Here is a 14,759-nt window from a genome sequence, read left to right on the forward strand (position 1 = left end):
CTTTCAATTAAATAATCTATTTTGAAATTGAAATTTCATTATGAAACTAGCCATTGAAGGTGGTTTTTCAATCAAATCTAGTAATCTTACTAGCATCTTATCATTCTCAAAAAATGAGAGACAGTTCATATAGAGCAGGTTTTTAAGGTGAAATTGTTATTTGTAACATATTGATTTTTCAATTAATAAATCCCAGTTATATATTTTTTTAAATAATAGTAGTGACATCTATACAATCGTAAAAGAATTAAGCGTTTTTTCACACTGTCAAATTTTCGACGCATGTCTGCTGAGTCCATCTCAAAGAAAGACAGAATCCAATTAGATTTCATGACATTGGTGGTAGAAGGGAGTTTTGGAAATGGCTGCCGTGAATTGTGATCGGAGTGCAATGGATCAGCAATTTGAAAAACAAAATGGTATGATGGATCGTTTGAAAAAATTATATCCTGCAGTAAAAGAGGAAAAAACACCACTACCAAGATCCTGGAGCACGAAGGAAAAATATACGTACATAGGATTGTCTCAGAACAATTTGCGTGTACATTACAAAGGTATGTTCTTCGAGGATTAGAATCTGTTAATTTCATTGGTCAGATTATCTTCCTGTTTTTCTGAGATTGTTGTTCCCAACAAATTTCGATCTTCTAAGAATTCACCATTGATGTGGTGCTGTGTCATCGACCGTGTTTTGCGGAATTCTTCTGTGTCCAAACAAAGAAATCAGCTGATTATGACGCGGGGGTAAGGGGTTCATTTTCCTAGCAGAACATTTCATAATTTTTTAGTGCGTGCGATTGCGTTCCTCACGGTAATCTGCGCACTTCTCATATTGGGTCCATTATGATTCTTACCATTCTAAATAAGACGTAGATCTTGATAAAATTTATTTTCTGCAGACAACAAAGTTAGTCTTTCGCCAGATAACTATCTAGATTGATATTGAGTTGAACGATTTCAACTCAGTTGTTGCAGATGTATATTGAAGAGATTTGTTAATTGAAACGCCAAGAAATTTACAAATCTTCCATTGGTAATAGAAAAATATTGTGAAAGATTCCATATAAGCAAAATTTTTTATTGGATACCAATGTTTTGACAGATTGCGAGTATTCATGAGCTTCAGATTTTGCAGAATTGTTTACAGTTTTTGATTCAGTGCACTAATATATCGATCGATGATTCTGTAGGTAATTCCAGAGAGCAGAAGCGAACTAAACTCAGAGTACACGTGTGTTTGAAAGGTAACTTACCTCAAAATTCGAATTTTCCCAACCTCGAACCAGGACGGGTATCTCTGAACTAAGAAGTTGAAGTTCCCTCTAAAATCGGTATGATTTTCATGTGACAGTCGAGGGAGCTTCTACTCCGACGCTCAAAAATATCCTCTCTGGGCCTGGGGTATTCTTAAAGAGGAACCTTTGTGGTATTACTCAACGACTAGAGAAATACATGAACCGAATTTTCTCACGAGTGTCAAAAAAGTAAAAAATTACGATCGAGAGAATTTTTTCACTACGTTATTTGCAGAAGTCAATAAGTAGTTATCATTACATTTATTACAAATAACCCATTTCAAGGAATTAAAAATTCTGTTTGTAAGAAGATAAGAATTTACGATTCTAAAGCAACCATAGAGCAATCTTTATTAGGCTTTTCCTTGAACAACACTTATGTTCATTTCTGCTCTCGGATTATTATTATTTGAACCGGGGTTGTTGTGGCAGTATAAGCCTTTCGGAAACTGCGACCATGTAAATCTTTGGTTCTCTACCCTACTCGTTCATAGGAACCTAAGGAGGTCGTCAATGGTGTTGATAAAACTGACAACATCCTTAGGGGCCTAAGCCGTTACCTCGTGAGTATCCAGGACCAGTTTCCCCATATGAGTGGTTCTTAGGTCCGCCAGCTCTGGACACTTATACCATGTGTTCAGCTGTTTCTGCTTCTGGTCCACAGAGCCTACAAATCTCATCTGCTGACTTGCCCATACGATGCAAGTGATATTTGTACCGACAGTGCCCTATCAGCAGTCCCACCATCACCCGAAGCTCAGCTCGTGACAGCTTTAGCAGATTTCTGGTGTAGGTCGGTGAAATCATTACGAATTTCTTTGAGTAAGTCCAGGAGTGTTTCTCCAGAGGGTTAATCTGTTGTTCAACTCCTATTGTTGGACCGCTGCCTTGAATTGGTACTTTCCAATCCCACAGAAAGGCTCAGGTCCAGCAGGCATTAACCTTGATGCTCTTTTTGCAAGTTCATCGGCTTTCTCGTTTCCTTCAACACCACAATGCCATAGTAGAGTCACTTTGTTGTCTCTGGCCAGTTGCTTTATGGTATTACGACACTCCCATGTCAGCAGAGATCTCTGGCAGTGTGATTCCAGGGACCTCAGCGTGGCCTGGCTGTCCGTGGCGATATAGATATGCGCACCTTTGAGGTTCATTTTAAGACACTCCTGAGCGCATACGTAAACAGCCAGTGTCTCGGTCTGTAAAATAAAGGATTCACTTCCCTGGGCTTTGGAGATCCTCAGTTTAGGTCCACACACGCCAATGCCGGTGCCCCTTTCTGATTTTGATCCATCAGTAAACCACGTGGATGACTTTTTGTCCAAACGATTTACGAAACCTATTGTTCGGTCAAAGCTATGACCGTTATTGCTTCTAGCAGACTACATTTCCTCACATGTAAGTTTAGGGGAGGCAGATTATGTATGGCCTCAAGCGGTGCTGTAGGAGCTGTGTGCATATCTCCCGTAACACCAACACAGGCCAGCCTTTGCAGTTTCTGCAGCCGGCTGCGTGTGGTGACCTCTTCGGTTTTTGTCCACCATGCTAGAGACGCATATGTGACAATAGTGCGTACTACCGCTGTGTGTAGCTACAGTACAATCCACTCTCGGATGGTATTGCCGAACGCGTTTAGTGTTTACTGAGAATAGCGATTTTATTGTTCATGCTTTCTGCTGTGACCGCTGTTGTAAGCGACAGGCTGTTCAGTTTTAATCGACCACTGGCTGTTGTTCAGATGTTCAAACCGATGATAGACAATGTCTGTCAAATATTGGCTGTTGTTCAGTTGTTCAAACCACGGCCCTCTCAACAAAGTGGTTCAGAGGGCTATGTTCTGTCGACAAGCTAATGTGAGGTCTACAGTACGACCGGACGTTGTTCTAAAACTTTTCAGTTTCAGTCACAATACCAAAATGATGTAACTTATTTGGTCGATTCAATTGACCTCCATCGAGGAAATATATTTTTTTTTCGTTTCAGGACATGGTAAGACCCACAGGGATGCTGCTAGTGTTCAAGCCACTCATCCTATACCGGCCTCTTGTGGTCTTTATTATTTCGAAGTGAAAATTGTCAGTAAAGGCAGAGATGGATACATGGGGATAGGACTGTCAGCTCAAGGAGTTAACATGAATAGATTACCAGGTATGATAGGTAAAGGGAGTTCTGTTTTGTCATATTTGATGAATCATTGAAACTGATCATATGAAAAAATCCGCAGCTTGTTTTGAATGTTCCATTTATTTTTTATACAAAGGCGTATTTGCTCATTACTCGATAAGCAAAGCAGTGGCGTAGCAAGTCGATGCAAATGAGGATATTATGTGAGATATTATATGTTTTGAAATATCTGCGCCTCCTCTGAAGAGGGGCCAAGAGTTCAAGATAAACTATTTTGCCCCTCAACCCAATAACTGAACAACTTGAAGGGGTGAACTTATCGATAGAAAAACTTCATACTCTTTTTTTTTCACCCTTGAACTCAGTGTAGCATGCTGAAATTCATTGGGAGACTTAATTTAACTTGGCGCAATCTGCATATTCTCGGGGAAATTCATCACTCGTTAGTTAAAATGCGGATTCTTCTCTCCCTACTTTCTCATGTACGGCGCTTTGAATTCTTTCTTGGGGATAATTACAGACATGAGTATTCTTCACCCAAAGCACTAGAGCTATGGAGGTCCTCAAGAAAATAATTCGTTATAATATCTGCGAGAAAATTTTCATGTTGAACTTCATTTTTTTGTCACTGGATGGTTAATATTGATTGTGATTCCTTCTTATTTAGTTTTATGCTAAATTTTTCAGCTAATTCAACGATAAAGAATATACATATGGATTCTCTTTAAATGTTCATATCTTTTTATTGTATTATATTTCGAAAAATTAAAGGTCTAGAAAAAACAAAAAAATTTTTTTTTTTGTGAAAATCAACTAAAAGGTGTTTTTCTTACGTCAGCTTGTGCCGTACAACAACACAAGAGTGAACTTAATTTCTCATATAATTCTTATTCTCTAAAGAGAAGTATATTTAACTTCTCATCTGATGTTTATCAATAATTATATTTTAACGTTCATTATGATGTGAGATTGTGTGATTTTATTGACTTTAAATTAACGGAAACTCCGGTTTTCTATGACATTGAAATAGAAATTTGTTGGATGTTATGTGCAATTTCTGGATTTATATTACTTTCTTGTTTGGGAGAATTAATAGTGTGAGTACTCATTAAGACAGGCGTATATTGGAAAACACCATATTTTTTCAATCTTCAACGAATGTGCGGTGCGAACTATTATAGCGGATAATTAGTTGGCCATACATCATATAAAAGAGGTTGGAATTTCAGCGAAATACTTGTGAAGTTTGTACTACTCTTTCCTGACCTGAGAACCAGAACATCTCTAAACGCAATCCTCTACAAATACAAAATAAATCAAAGGATTAAGACAATATTAAAAGAATTTAATATTGAAAAAGTTATTCATAGAAAAAAAAACACTATATAATCACAATCTTTAGAAACATCAGTTAAACTAACAATAAAATAAGAAGTGGAGTTAATTGCTTTTCAATTGGAAATGGAAAAAGAATATTAATTATCGAAAAATATAAAGCTTATCCCCTACATAGGTAGTAGATAGGTCAATTTTTTTATGAGGTATGGAAATGGCTTTTATCAATTATCCATTGCTCTTCTTAACATAATTATATAATAATTGATACAAACATATTTTTCCATTCCATTATGGTAAGAGTTGAGTTTGTATTAATTATCAAAAACTTGTTAATCGAGTTAATAACACTACAAAAACACTACACTACAAACTATAGTTAGGTTAGGTTGGTTTGTGCACTGAAGTAACAGTGACTTAAGTACCCTTGACAGAAGATCGACTTGCTCCTTTCTCCAAGTAATTTCAAAACTGACAAAGAATTAGTCATCTGAATAAAGTTTTATCTGCTTTTTGAACACAAGTGTATCAGTGCAAGGCGCAGTAAAATACTGAAATATATGTGTAATATTTGTTATTGAACGTGGCTTATTTTAGGTTGGGACAAGCAGTCTTACGGTTATCATGGAGACGACGGTCATTCATTCTGCTCGTCGGGAACTGGCCAACCTTATGGTCCTACTTTTACCACTGGGGACGTTATAGGTTGCGGTGTCAATTTGGTGGACAATACTTGCTTTTATACGAAAAACGGTCATCACCTAGGTATCGCCTTTAGGGATCTACCTGTAAGTATACACTTTAAGTTCCACCTGTTCATGCTCTTCAAACTTTACCATTGAGTAGGTATACTGAAGGATTTAACACATTCTACTCATACCAGATAATGAAATAGATGGCACCTCTGGCAATAATTTTCTTCATTACATATCATGAACTTTTTGAATGACTTACATTCACTTAGATGAGTTTTTGATTCCTACATTTGTTCCAAAATCTCAATGATTTTTAAGATGACCTAAGGTGACAATCAGGAACAATCTAAGAACTACAGTTTTTTCTTCCTACACCTGAAATTAGCGATTTTTATAGCCTAATCTTTATCCAACTGTGGGCTTACAAACTCCTGGAGAGGTGGTCGACGCGAACTTTGGACAAGAACCATTTCTATTCGACATCGAAGATATGATGAACGAGCTGAGGGCAAAGACAAAAATGGAAATATACAATTTCCCAGTGCCAGAAAGTCAGGGGGAATGGCAGGCCATTTTGAGCAAGTGAGATGCCGGGTCTGGCAGTCGAATTCAACGATTTAATCCTATTCAATTTCAGAATGGTATCTTCCTACTTAATTCATCACGGATATTGTAATACTGCTGAAGCATTTGCTCAAATTACAAATACACCATTTTCAGAAGATCTTAGTTCAATAAAGAATAGAAAGAGTGAGTGGGAAATATTTAAATAGTGCAGTAAAACCATTTAAGGCCTGATGAGAATATCAAGTGATGAAAGATATTAAAAAAAGCGAAATTATGTCTTCTGCTGAAAATATCCATATAAAGTTGGCCCCAAAATGAGCCACCTCTAGGACAAATCACTTGAACTTAAACGAACGTATTACATTAAATTTCGCTAGTTCAATTAGAGTAACCTCATCAATAATTTATTATTTTCAGACATTCTGAAATTGGTGTTGGCCGGAAAGATGGGAGAAGCTATAGAACGAACATTCAAGTTATATCCCGGTTTGCTTGAAAACAATCAGAATCTACTGTTCATGTTGAAATGTCGCCAGTTCGTAGAAATGATCAATGGATCTGATTTGGACATAAGTTTAAAAAAAAATTGTTCTGAGAGCAACAATGGTTCTTCTCCGAGGCCCACCAGTCCTATCTTGACTTCTGTTATACAGTCAACAAAAAATTTCAACAAGAAACACCAAGAAGTCGAAGGCAAGTTCATTCTGCGGTTAAGATGAGATAAGATCTGTCCTTGCCTTTCGAAAAAAATTGATTGATATCAATTTCGGAAAACTTTTATGAACAACGTTAATTTCAGAAATGAACCAGACTAATGCTTTACACAAAGGAAACTTTCCCGATTCCTCTGTAATAGCCATAAATAACAGTGATGTTGAGATGGATGAGACGGAAGAATCCCAGAATGGACATGGTGACTGTGTTACAAAATCGAACATCAGCACAAATGGATATCAGAATGGGAATAGCCATATTGATTCTCAGAACGTTAGTCATACCTGTGATAACGATGACGAAGATATGGGTTAGTAGGATTTTGAAAAAAATGATCATTTATATTACAACTTGTTTTCGATCCAATTTTTCAGATGTTGATGAGCCTTGTAGCAAGAAAGCCTGTACACAGCCAGAGGTAGAAAGAATATTAGAATTTGGCAGAGAATTATATAGTCTTAGCCAAAGGTTAACAGGAGATAAAGTAGTGAATGAAACCAATCAAAAAATGTTGGAGGTATGTCAAATATCGGATAATGCAAATTTCATTAGGCATCGAAATCCAAATTCCTGATGCAGAACATGAATTTTCCATGAAACATGCTCTCAACAGGCTTGAAATCGTGAAAAGGGCCATACAACAATAAAAGTGTCTGAAAAATTTAATCAGTCACTTGGTTAATTCGAAAGAAAATTTTTTTGCACCATATGATAAGCTTATTTTTTCTTTCATTTAAATAAAGATTATCAGCTTTTCAGAGCGAAACTCTGAAAAAGTGCTTGTATCTAGGTCTTTAGAAAAGAAATTAGAGCTGAATAAACAAATTATGTAGTCCATATAGAAGTTAGATTAGATCTGAACATCGATTAGTTCTCAGTAGTTTACAGTTCCTTCTTGACTTGGAGATTAATTCAAAGTCTTCTTCAGGATGCATTTAGTTTATTAGCCTATTCCAACCCTTGGACAAGTCCGGTGGGGTGGCAACTAAGGGCTTCGGAAAGAGAAAATATATGTGCTTCCCTCAATTCTGCTATTTTAGGTGAGTAAATGGTTTGAATTTAAATTTCCGCAGGTCCTATACATCATTCTGAACTACAAGATATTTGCTACTATTGAGTTTCGAATTGTCTATGTTTCATCCTATTTTTTCATTGAAAATTCATCAAAAGGGCGCAAGAAGGAAGGTTAAATATGCAATAATTTCATTTTTGTTGTTTGTCAGTCCAGGGAATAGAAAATTAAACAAGTTTATTTACTAGACTGACCTTATGGTTGTGACAAGGTTTATGGGATCCTTCATTTCTTCCATTAGTCATCCCTTATACTGTCTGCCTCAATTGGTTTATGTCTCGGATCATTCGGGTCTTCATTTCTAACTCTACCTGAAGAGAAACATGCTGCGAAGCTTTGAACACCTTGTCTCACCTTTGTGGTAGCATCTATTTGTTTTAAGAAATTGGTTACATTCTAGTACATCGATTTTAAAGTGCCATACCACTTTGCTACTATAAAAAAATTCTGTCATTACATTTTATTGAAAATAGTTTCATTTGAATCTGGACAATAACAGGGCCATTTGAAAAGTCTTGACAACAAGGTTTGACGACACTCATCAGATGTACCAAAATCAATAGAATGGGGAATTCACCTCAATTTGGATTATCACAGCATATGCAAGTTTAAACTGAATAATTATGAGTTTCATTAATAAATTTTTCAAATGCACTGCGGAAACTATTCAAAATCATTCTTCAAATATGAGGTTTTAAAATTTAAATCTCTTCGTTTCTAGTTTACGATTTGGCAACAGCGCCTACTAGAAAATAAAAAGAACAATGGCTTGTTTATAAAATAACAGCTGTTGATTTGCAGCCATCGTAAGGTGCGTACTCTCTGGCGAGCCTCAACAGCAACCGGCCATAAAAATCCCATAAAATTTAGGACCTTCCTCGTTCATCGCTGACTTCATCGACAGCCCTCTTTGTCTATCTCATCAAGATAGTGTATTTGTTGTCCTTTATTATCAACGCATATTTCAGTCGATGTTGCAATAGAAAGAAACGCTTTTAATTTTAAATACTCATTTTTATTTTTCATTTTTAAGTGCTTAAAATAAATTTTTCTTGGGAAACGGTTGAAATGGTTATTTCAAAATGTGACGTTTCAAAGATATTTAATAAAAAATACATCTTTTTCGTCAGTAGGAGTATTCCTTATTGTCACTCATCTCATTCGAAACTCAATGGTAGTGAATGTCCTCGACGAATTTATAATAGTTCGTTTGTTGATGATTCCGTCCCGTATTCAAAATCTTCCTACATTCTCTGTTCATTACTTCAGAATCAAATAATAAACCTCGACGGCCACCACTAGAGGTCGCGGTGGCGCACGCGCAGGAACTTGTGCGTTTAATGTCGAACAACGGTCTGGGCGCATGTGCCTTCACATCACTATCAGACATTCTCGAACAGTGACCGCAGTATGGTCCTTCAGCGACGTTGCCACACATTTCGACGAATCCACTAGCGAGTTGTCGCTGCTGCTGACTGCCAAAAATAGATGGATTGTGAGGTGAACGGACACTTGCCGCTAGCTAGGGCTCTTCAGGGACTGTTGTTTGAGATGATCAGTGTGGAATATTCAACAAATGAAAGGGGACGATGACTTACTGATCGCCATTATGCCTTTACTTTGTTTTTGATATAATGTTAAGGTTTGTTGAGTATAATGAATATTTTTTGTTTCTATCTTGAATTTATGTGGAATGAAAATCCCTGCTCTAAATGAAAATAAGCTCTTTCACAATTGAAGTATCTACAACTTCTGTGTTGACTCGATAAAAATGAAGGCATGAGTTGAAACTGTACGAGATGAATCTGAATTTTGTAGAATATTTTTCAAAAGTTTCTTTCAAATATGCATTTCCTCCCTTGAACTTAATTATGCGATTGGTTATAATTTAACGGTAAGGCATTATGTGCCAATTTATTGTTGATAAAATGATGAAATTGGTGAATCATGTAGATCTCCGTGCGTCTTACTAAATAGTATGATTTTCCTTCGTGGTTCAAGTCACAGAATCAGAAATGACTGTGCTCTTTCCTACCAAGTTATTGCTGCCATTTACCTTTCTGTTTTCAACTTCGCATTCAGTAATTCCCTTCTAATTGTTTCATTTGATAATTTAATGTGATGTTTAATTTTCTCAGAGCAGTCGAATAATGTCCATCTATCAAAATTTAGCAGAGGATTTCCTTTGAAATAATTAACAATCTATTGATTGTAATTTTTTTAACCTTGTGTAATACGTTGTAGAGAAATAAATATTTTACAAAAGAAATCTTCATTAAGTTTCTGCACCAGTAATTATCAGTACACATTGTAAAATACAAATTATTGAAGAAAAAAAATAACAATAAAGAAATTATGATTTTCAGAAGATGGGCAAGTACTACGAATTTTATATTTAATTTTTTTAATTCATAAGCTTATGAATATTCGATAACACTCCTTTAAAAAATAGAACTGCTCAATTTTACTCTTGAGTGGTTAAGATTTTCGAATTATTAGTTTGAAACGAAATTTTCATGTTTTTTTTATTGCTGATTTAATAATTTTTTCATGGAATTATGAAAAGAGGTTAAAAATTACCAAAATTTTATTTGAACTCAGTTTAAAGATTTCTTGCTTTTACACCTAAGAATAGATCATTGAATTCTTTGTTGCATGCATTTCAATAATTCCGTTAAAATCTTTTTTCTGTCCAAGAACCCAAACACTTATTTTATTACATAAAATTCAGGATGGTGTTTTTGCACTGAATATTGTCGATCAATATGCTGCATTAACAGAAGCATGCAAGCGGTAAGTCAACTCATCTTTTGATTTGAATCTCACAATAATCTATAAGATGGTGTGTAAATATATGAGATTCACCTTCCCTGTGAATCACTTAGTCCTAATTTTGTGTTCAGAATAATGAATTTCTTAAAAATTTTTAAAGATTGTATGACATGTAAGGTTTACTAAAATCTATTTTTTACATTACTCATCTACACAAAAAGAATTATGAATGAATTTTATTGGATTGAAAATCATGTCACTCGATGAATAGTCAGGTGAAATGTTTAAATTTAAACTAGATTTTATTTTGGAATTGCTTATTGTAAATATGTTATCATTATGTTATTTCGATAATAAAACTGTAAGTTGATTTAGTCTCCTCATATTTACAACTACCTCATATACAGGGTGTTTCCACTAGGAGTATCAAGGAACCGAATGAGATTTTTTCCGAAAATTTGTGGATCAAATCTATTCGAATAAAATATATTTTTAATGATGAATGAATTTTTTTATGAAACGCAAGGTTTTTGAGAAAAATCTAACGATACAATTGAACGCATTTCTGGTATAATATCCGTAAGTTGTAAGTTTATAGCCTGATGTTTTTGTACAAATTTCAAATGAATACAAAATATTTTTCTCAGTAAACTTCTAATGGTCTCTCCATTGTATATTATTAATTGAATACTCTAAAGATTATGGTAAGGTATAAAAACACTCCTTTCGAAAAATTTTCTAATTATTACTCAACTGTCAATAAAATAATCTTTCAAATAAATCACAAAAAGACCTAAAGCTACCGTTAAATATACATTTGAAAGCTGAATATACCATTACATTGAACTCCACAAAACTCCAATATTGAAAAAAGCATTAAAATATAAATAAAATATGGATATATGCTCGACACTCCGTAAGTTACTTAGTACTTCACATTTGAGACCCAGTTCCAAAGCTATAATCTTTGCCCAGTTCAAAGCATGTGGAATAAATAACTTCTGTTATTTTTCTAAAAATTTTTAACTGGTGTGTTAGCAACAACACGGCCACCGTGAACACTGAAGTTCAATTTTTCCACATCTCACATGCAATGAATTCAAATTGATAGAAAGGTTTCATTTTCTGCAAGTTTATTAATGTTAATCTCTGCAATTAGAACAGATTTCGCTCAATGCAAGCCAACTTTTATAAACACAAATAATTTCAGAAAAGGGTTAACTAAATTTTTATTCAATATTATTTTTTAATTATTGAAATGACGAGAATAAATTGGAGTTATTTCATATTGCTTGCTTGTCCACAATTTTTTATTGAAAATTTTTCTATTTCAACCAACAGAACAAATAATATGAATTATTATTGTTTTAACTATGTTTAGAAAGAAATGAGTGGTATTATTATTTTGGAGATTTGATAGCAGAAAACTACATGTAACAAAATATATAACAATGCAAATAAGCCAGCAAGTTGGAGATGAAGTGATTTTTATTGATAAAAATACAATAAAAAACAGAAGGAAGATTATTGGTTTATATTTTCCATTCGTTATTTATGTTACATTCCTTCTTGACTATCTATGAGTTAAGTTATGATTATCTGCAATGATAAAGGAGTTTCTTACCAAAATTTTTTATCTAAATTTCATTCTAAATTGCACTAGTGAAATATTCTAAACTATACAATTTTCACTGGGGCTGTAAAAACTTTCATGTACATAAATTTGAAAACATGAAAAAGTTCTACGGTGTAGTTTTGAATATGAACCAGTCATGAATTGAAGAAAGTATATTTGAAGACAGTGTCAAATGAAAAATTCTCTGATCATTCTATCCAGCAGAAAGGCTTTCTTTAAGCTTTTTCCCATCTCATTAATGACGTCTATCGTACTTTTGATTTACAATTTTGAGGCACGCTTTGACCAGACCATAATAATACTGGGAATACTATCTAAAATTTTTTTCAACAATAACGAAATTTGATTTTGGCGGCAACCACCTCTAGAGTTCCTATGAATACCTCAATATGGAAATGTATAAAATGACTATTTTTGTAAAATATTCATAAGAATTGATAAGTAACGTAAGAAATTGTAAATTTCTCATCCCGAATTCTATATTGAAGAAATCAACTGAAATTTCATACAGCATTTGGTACTTCAGGTAACAAAGAAGCAAAAAATGTGGTAAAAAATGTCCATACAAGCGTGAACCTTGAGGGAGCTTGTTCCTCTTGAGGCGCACCTGGATCTCCCGGTACTGTATTGTTGTTGTTGTTATTATTATTTGCATTCCTGAAAAGGCCTACTTGGTATAGATACATAATTGAACCTAAGACAAGGACGAAGAAAAATCTCAGAAAGCTCGAGTAGAAGTAGACAACACTGAAAAGCACTAGGAGCCTACTAATGGCATAGAAATGATCTAGCCAATCCCTTTCATTGTTTTCTATGTCTCTTTGCTGGTCTTGAGGAGGTGCTTGTTGTGGTTCATTTTCCTCGTTTTGTTGGTTTATTTGCTGGGCTTCCTGGGGCACTTGAAGGTTTGGAATGAGTGGTGTCGCTACATTAGGCTGGTACAACTGCGAGGCTCCGTAGGAATTGGCAGCACTGAAATAACATTAGGTCTTCAACAATATTATATCATAATAATATTGAATCAATTTGGTATGTGTTTACCTAATTCCTAAGAGAGTAACATCGTTTAAACGAATTGTACACACAAACAAATTGAATACTTCAAACATATGATACAAGGGTATTAAATCTTCTGATTTCAACACTTCAGAACCTATTGATAAATTACGCCATTAGTAATAAGAGTTCATTAGTTTTTAATGAGGGGTTGAATACAATCAATGTTCTGACACCCATAATGAATTCTCTCTGTATACACTGTGTCCATGACTTTATTATCAACATATCAATGAGATGAATCTGAGGAGATAAACTGGTGAACTTTTTGAAGGCCAAATAACTTACAGTTGCATGTACTGGTTCATATACTGGAAATAGGCATTCTGCATAGCCACCACATGAGCAGCATAGTTTGGATCTATTTGTACACCTTCAGGTATCCATGGTACCCCCATGTTTCCAAAATTTTGCACATTCGGTCTTGTATCAGAGGTACTTGTGGTTCTATTCACTTGAGGAGTATTTGTTGGAGGTGGGACTGACATGTTCCTTTTTTGCGGAGTAGGTTCTTGTTTAGGAGTGCAAACTAAGTGGACTGTATGTGTTTCTTGTCCTTCGTACTGTCTTAAGACATCTTTTAGCACCACAGAGTCATTCAGTAATTGACCAGAGTATATAAGTTTCTGCTCATGCTTAGGCTAGAAAAACAATATAAATAAATATAGAGGGAATCGAAAGCAGGAACTGAATTATTCGAATCAGTAAAATGAACTTTGGATTTGCTTCTAACAATAACACGATAAGAGTGCATAAAAGATAGGCACCTTTATATCATTGTTTATATATTTGATTTGGCAGAGATCGAATTACTCACAGGTTTACTGGGATACACCTCCGAAAGATGTTGTTTCAATTTGTTTATTGTCCATGACAGCTCGCACTTCACTGTTTGATCTTCAATTTGTTGATTCGGAGCTTTTACGATCAGAGTTACTGGTAGGCTTTCCATTTTTTATGTTTCACTGACCAATTCAATTATAATTCTATTTTATGACGCGCGTACTATTTACAAGTTTCACTGGGATCTCGTTATTTCCCCCTTCGTTTAATAATTATTCGCCATAATATTGTGGTTCTGCGATAAGAATACAAACACAAATTACTTATCTGTAGACTTTTTATTTGTCGGTTTTTGATTGGACGTCGTGGTTCTACTGGTTCTCCATATTGTTGATCATGTGACAGCGATTGAAGACAGGATCGGAGTAGCATATATAACATTCCGTCTGTTCCGATATTCCTGAACAGTACTGTCAGTATTTCAGAAACGATGCCTATTGGCCCAGTCGTTCGAGTTCTATTGTTATTCGATTGCGGGCCAGTACTAGCAGCAATATCGGAACAGGCCCATTACATCAGAATCAAATTAATATGTTATGTGTCATCAACGAGATTGATGGATCCAACATAAAGTATGGAACGATAACTCTAGGAGCACTATGAAATTCGTCGGTTTTTATGAGAAAATCATTAAAATTTAACCCTGTTGAAAT

The 14,759-nt window shown here is 34.9% G+C and overlaps 2 protein-coding genes across 3 annotated transcripts; one reads left to right on the forward strand and one right to left on the reverse strand.

Annotated features, from left to right (window-relative positions):
* Window positions 1-295: 295 nt before the first annotated feature.
* Window positions 296-10,941, forward strand: LOC123308708 (ran-binding protein 9). 2 transcript variants are annotated; one of them, XM_044891478.1, is made up of 10 exons: window positions 296-554; window positions 3,276-3,449; window positions 5,349-5,539; window positions 5,844-6,028; window positions 6,084-6,196; window positions 6,431-6,706; window positions 6,813-7,037; window positions 7,102-7,244; window positions 7,656-7,767; window positions 9,069-10,941. In XM_044891478.1, the coding sequence occupies exons 1-10, from the start codon at window positions 362-364 to the stop codon at window positions 9,200-9,202; spliced, it is 1,746 nt and encodes a 581-aa protein (XP_044747413.1). In that variant the 5' UTR covers window positions 296-361; the 3' UTR covers window positions 9,203-10,941. The 2 variants fall into 2 exon arrangements, with proteins under 2 accessions (XP_044747413.1, XP_044747414.1); XM_044891479.1 differs by having other exon boundaries at window positions 299-554; window positions 3,276-3,440.
* Window positions 10,942-11,295: 354 nt separating this feature from the next.
* LOC123308709 (homocysteine-responsive endoplasmic reticulum-resident ubiquitin-like domain member 2 protein) lies at window positions 11,296-14,423 on the reverse strand. The gene is made up of 3 exons (XM_044891480.1): window positions 14,081-14,423; window positions 13,552-13,904; window positions 11,296-13,179 (listed from the first exon to the last, which is right to left on the reverse strand). Exons 1-3 carry the CDS (start codon window positions 14,213-14,215, stop codon window positions 12,711-12,713), a joined length of 957 nt encoding a protein of 318 aa, XP_044747415.1. The 5' UTR covers window positions 14,216-14,423; the 3' UTR covers window positions 11,296-12,710.
* Window positions 14,424-14,759: the final 336 nt, after the last annotated feature.

Source organism: Coccinella septempunctata, chromosome 2, assembly GCF_907165205.1.
Source record: "Coccinella septempunctata chromosome 2, icCocSept1.1, whole genome shotgun sequence".
Taxonomy (NCBI): domain Eukaryota; kingdom Metazoa; phylum Arthropoda; class Insecta; order Coleoptera; family Coccinellidae; genus Coccinella; species Coccinella septempunctata.

Coding starts and splice junctions, on each gene's coding strand:
- LOC123308708 (XM_044891478.1), top strand. CDS start 362: ATGGCTGCCGTGAATTGTGATCGGAGTGCAATGGATCAGCAATTTGAA. Junction 5,540..5,843: donor TCGCCTTTAGGGATCTACCT/GTAAGTATACAC, acceptor CGATTTTTATAG/CCTAATCTTTATCCAACTGT. Junction 7,038..7,101: donor TAACGATGACGAAGATATGG/GTTAGTAGGATT, acceptor CCAATTTTTCAG/ATGTTGATGAGCCTTGTAGC.
- LOC123308709 (XM_044891480.1), bottom strand. CDS start 14,215: ATGGAAAGCCTACCAGTAACTCTGATCGTAAAAGCTCCGAATCAACAA. Junction 13,905..14,080: donor AGGTGTATCCCAGTAAACCT/GTGAGTAATTCG, acceptor TTGTTTTTCTAG/CCTAAGCATGAGCAGAAACT. Junction 13,180..13,551: donor ATGAACCAGTACATGCAACT/GTAAGTTATTTG, acceptor ATGTTATTTCAG/TGCTGCCAATTCCTACGGAG.